The 4,890-nt window shown below is 39.2% G+C and overlaps 1 protein-coding gene across 1 annotated transcript; it reads right to left on the bottom strand.

The window, feature by feature from the left end:
* Positions 1-1,171: 1,171 nt before the first annotated feature.
* Positions 1,172-4,674, bottom strand: LOC116583024 (52 kDa repressor of the inhibitor of the protein kinase-like). Its single transcript, XM_032330936.1, has 2 exons — positions 4,345-4,674; positions 1,172-4,249 (listed from the first exon to the last, which is right to left on the bottom strand). Exons 1-2 carry the CDS (start codon positions 4,552-4,554, stop codon positions 2,171-2,173), a joined length of 2,289 nt encoding a protein of 762 aa, XP_032186827.1. The 5' UTR covers positions 4,555-4,674; the 3' UTR covers positions 1,172-2,170.
* Positions 4,675-4,890: the final 216 nt, after the last annotated feature.

Raw genomic sequence — 4,890 nt, 5'->3', positions numbered from 1 at the left:
AATCATCAAGATAGTGTGGTACTGGCACAAAAACAGACACATAGATCAATGGAACACTATAGAAATCCCAGAAATGGACCCACAACTATATGGTCAATTAGTTTTTGACAAAGCAGGGAGTAATATCCAATGGGGGAAAAAAGAGTCTCTTCAACAAATGGTATTGGCAAACCTGCACAGTGGCTTGCAGAAGAATGAAACTGGACCATTTTCTTATGCCATACACAAAAATAAATTCAAAATGGATGAAAGACCTAAATGTGAGAAAAGAAGTCATCAAAATCCTAGAGGAGAACACAGGTAGTAACCTCTTTGACATTGGCTGCAGCTGTGTCTTACTATAAAAGTCTCCGGAACCTAGGAAAAGAAACACAAAAATCAACTATTGAGACTTCCTCAAGGTAAAAATCATCTGCACAGTGAAGGAAACAATTAACAGAACTAAAAGGCAACCTATGAAATGGTAGAAGTTATTTGCAAATGACTATCTGATAACAGGTTTTTATCCAAAATCTATAAAGAACTTATCAAACTCAACACTCAAAAAAGAAATAATCCCATTGAGAAATGGGCAGAAGTCATGAAGATATATTTTTTCCAAAGACATACAAGTGACTACAAAACATGCATGCCAACGTTTATAGCAGCCCTGTCAACAATAACCAAATTATGGCAAGAGCCAAGATACCCATCAACGGATGAATGGATAAAGAACATGTGTGTATATATCTATAATGGGATACTACTCAGCCATCAAAAATAATGAAATCTTTCCATTTGCATCAGAATGGATGGAACCAGAGTGCATTATGATAAGTGGAATAAGTCAGATAGTAATGTACCAGAAATTATCAACTTTCACATGACTAAAATTTGATTACATAACAAGTACCACCACTCTAGTTTTGAGCTTATGTTAAACAACAATATTATATTACATATATGTCAAAGTAGTATTTCACAATCATAATTTTAATATTTTTTGTATGTTTATGGTATCAGGTCTATTAAAGGATGAATTGTTGATGTTTATGGGGGAGAAATTCATTGACCGTATGCTTAAGTAGAGAGTAAGGAAGATTTAGAAAATAAACTCTAATCTCCAAAAAACAGCCATCTCAGGCTGTGAGATTTCTATTGCAAGTATAGGTCTTTTTTTTTTTTTTTAAACTTTTTTTTTTTTTAAACAAAATTCACATTTTATTTAAGTTGAAATAAACTATACAAAATTGATCTTTTTCACCAAAAATAACAGTAATATTTTCTGTGTTATTCCTAGATAAACCACAAAACACTTATTTCTGTAGGTTTTCCAGGTTTTGTTTATAAATCAAGACGAGGCAGTAGATATAGTCATGGAAAAAGACAGAGGAAAACAGACAAATCAGTTGTCAGTATCCATGGCCTCTGATCCTGCCTTGACCATGAACAGAGGTGTTCAACATATACCTGCTAAAAAGCTTATGAAGTTGTAGGTGTTTCAACATACTCATGCTAAAGACCTTATGAAGATGTAGGCTCAACAAAGGAATGTAAACAGCAACAACCCAATGTGGAACAATGGGAGGCTCTCCCATTCAAACTTTAACTGTAGCTTGTTCTGTTAAGTTCATTTGATAAAGACAAAATCTCTACTGCAATAGTTGCTTGGCAAGCTCATGTGTTTCTGTCTGGTAACTCCCTGAACTGTCCATTACAGATTTTAACATACTAACACTCCTACTACTCAAGGGTCACTCATGAGCTTCTTGTAACATTTTCTAAAATGTATCCCTTCCCCCATACCTCTTCAAAATCTTTATCTTCTAAAAAGTGATAACTCAATACCCAACAATTGGATCCAGTGATAATAAATGTTATGTCTAAAATGACTTAACTAAAACAATTCCCAAGTGCCACTAGCAGAAATCCCACAGAAGTGTAATGTGGCACATTCAATGCTATCTTCTGGAAGAACAGGTATGTCTCCAAAGCATGAGAGTTTAAACAGGGGCCATTTAAATAGGCAGATTATCAACGGCTAATATACTCAATGAGAGGTCAATACGTCAAGATATTCAGTGATTAAGTGGCCTACATACACCTGACAGCTTTTCTGTAAGATGTTTTCAAATTTCTTACAGATTTTTCCAAATATCAAACATAAGAGAAAGCCTACTTTAAACGTTTCTTAGGTATTTTCAATGGTTTCTGAGTTATCTGTAGGAAGCTCTGACCTAGTTGTATAGAGTTTGATATATGTGTCCACCATTAAATCGAGATCATGTTTTATGTCAAAATTTATGTTAAGCAAAGCCAAGTTACTTGACCGTTGGTCTGTCAAAGTGTTCCTCAGGTATGCTTTGAGACGCTTTCGTCCATTTTCATAGCGTTCATTCTCAACCTTCATCACAGGAAGAATACACAGGACTTTCAGCAATGCATAAACATTGGGAAAAAACTTGATGTCTGGTAGATGGAGGGCTTCATAAATGGTAGATGGAAGCTCTATATCTTTCCCTCTGTGTTTCCATTTGATTCTCCAGCAATGCAGCTCAGCTGAGAGTGTGTCAGGATTGGGCAAGTCACTTCTGTACATGTCAGCATGGTGTTCCTCTGATGTGTTAAATTTGAGCTGTCCCATGACAGAGGGTACAAGAGATAAGCATTTAAGAGCTTTGAGGTGCTGTTCTGAGAATATATCTTTCAGTTCCTGAATAATGTGTTCCACTGTTGGAACACTTAGAGTTTCCTTATAGTAACTCTCAGAGGTGAGCTGAGATTCCAGGTTACCTTGCTGGGCTCTGCGGAATTTCCCAGGGAGTTTCATCTGAATATCAAGTTTAGTTGCCAAATTTGTGGCTTCTTCAAACCAAAATTCATGATAAACTTCAATATTTTCCATCACTTCATTTAGTGAATGCAGCACTGCAGTCAAGCTACTGGCTGCAAAGAAGACATCAGAGGTCTGCCCTTGGAGATTTTTCCCAAAGGCTCTTGTAAAAGATAGAACATTTTTAAGAACAACAATGGTAACGATGAAATCAAAATCTGTTACTGCACTGCAGAGTACAAAAGCTCGACCAGCTATATAGTTATTCCACCTAATATTTGTATCACTATTTATACCATCTAAACATAAAACAAGTGCTTGTAGGAGGTCCACTAAAATTTCAAAAGCATCATGCCTGCCTGTCCACTGAGAATGGCAGATCTCCTTCAGTTCTTTACCCTTTTCCTCATTGTTCTGAAAGAGGACAGAAATTACATTGTCAAGCTCCAAAAGCAGTTGTGGAGATCGATGGAAGAAAGAACAAACTTCCTCAATTGTTCCTAACGCAACAGACACTCCCACAACAGGCACTGATTTTGCCAGCCACATATTTAAGGCACAGGAAGAGCAAAGTGTGTAGACAGCCTGGGGATATTTCTCTAAAAGTCTAGAAGCAACAACTTTCATTTTGGAAGAAAATCCACTGGACACAATGTAAGCCTGTCCACGACAATACTCCATGTTTAACCCCCACTTCTCAGTTATCGTAGTGTGAAATTTCACAGCCAAAATTTCTGCATCAGCTTCATAAGGCAAGAAGCCCACAAATTCCTCTCTGAGGTTATGAGATTCATCAACAAACCTCACCAACACAGGCAAGTGTTCTTCTCCTGCTATGTCCACTACGTCATCAGTGATGATGGAAAAGAAGTGCGAGTCTCTCACTTCCCTGAGAGTTTCTTCCCGAATGCAGCTCTCACAGATCTCTAGCATCTGTTTCTGCTGTGTTTTTGAGCAGAACAATGTGTTAACTGCTGTTGTCTCAAAGCGCTTTCTCAGAACCTCTTCACCAGAATTTATCCGGCACTCCAGCAGCGCTTGAAAGTTATCAGGAGTAAAGAGACCCTCTGGAATTTCATCAGTTTCATGCCCATCCAGAGGTATGTTTTGTTTTCCCGTAAGAATCAAAATTTCAAACAGAGATTTTAAGTATTCTTTGTTTTCTTTCTCTTCAAGGGTTAAAAGTAAAATATCTTCATCCTGTTCCTCACCCCCTTCTTCTGCACTAGGATTCTGAGCATTGCTGTTGTTTATTTCTTTATGTTTTGGTACCTGTTCAGAAGTTTCATCAATTTTTTTCTGTTTCAGTGTCCTGATTTCATCTTCACTCAATTCTTTTATTCGTTTTCTGTGTCTACTATGTGGATTGTTCAAATGACTGGTAAGATCAAATATTGTTGGTATTGCATTATCTCGAAGAACTGTCCTATAAGGACTCTCCCAATGACTTCACAAGTATCTGCTTCAATTAATTTTGAGAAATAAAATAACCCAATCATTCTTTAGTTTTCTGATGCCTCTGCAAAATGTATAGTTCTACAGATCATAGAGGTCTCAAAGTGTTTGGCACATAATCGATAATGTTTATTTAGTTGATCAGGCGTTTTATCTTCTAAGTCTGCTCTCCTACAATTCTCCACCCACTTCTGGCATCTGGCCGGATCCCGCGGGAACCTGAAGAAGGCCAGGTCCGACTGCGTGCTCTTCCTCGTGCAGTTGGGGGCAGCGCAGAAGTTCGGCATCGTAGCCCACCCGCCGGCCGGCCCAGCCCTCCCCTCCCCGCCTCCTCAGGGCAGCCCGCCCGCCCGTCGGGCCGGGGAGGGGAGCCAGGCCGGCCGGCCGGCTCGGCAAGGCCTGCGCGCCGGGGGCCTTAAACTTTTTTTTTTAAGATTTTATTTATTTATTTGACAGAGAGAGAGATCACAAATAGTCAGAGAGACAGACAGAGAGAGAGATGAGGAGAAGCAGGCTCCCTGCTGAGCAGAGAGCCCAATGTGGGACTCGATCCCAGGCCCTGGGATCATGACCTGAGCCGAAGGCAGAGGCTTAACCCACTGAGCCACCCAGGCGCCCCACAA

Source organism: Mustela erminea, chromosome X (assembly GCF_009829155.1).
Source record: "Mustela erminea isolate mMusErm1 chromosome X, mMusErm1.Pri, whole genome shotgun sequence".
Lineage (NCBI taxonomy): Eukaryota > Metazoa > Chordata > Mammalia > Carnivora > Mustelidae > Mustela > Mustela erminea.
Note: the sequence above shows the minus strand (reverse complement) of the source record. Positions and strands in the feature narration are given on the sequence as shown.

Excerpts from the sequence above, each read along its gene's own strand:
- LOC116583024 (XM_032330936.1), bottom strand. The coding sequence starts at position 4,554 with ATGCCGAACTTCTGCGCTGCCCCCAACTGCACGAGGAAGAGCACGCAG. Across the intron at positions 4,250-4,344 it reads CCTCTATGATCTGTAGAACT|AGTCCTTATAGGACAGTTCT; the intron begins ATACATTTTGCA and ends AGTCATTGGGAG.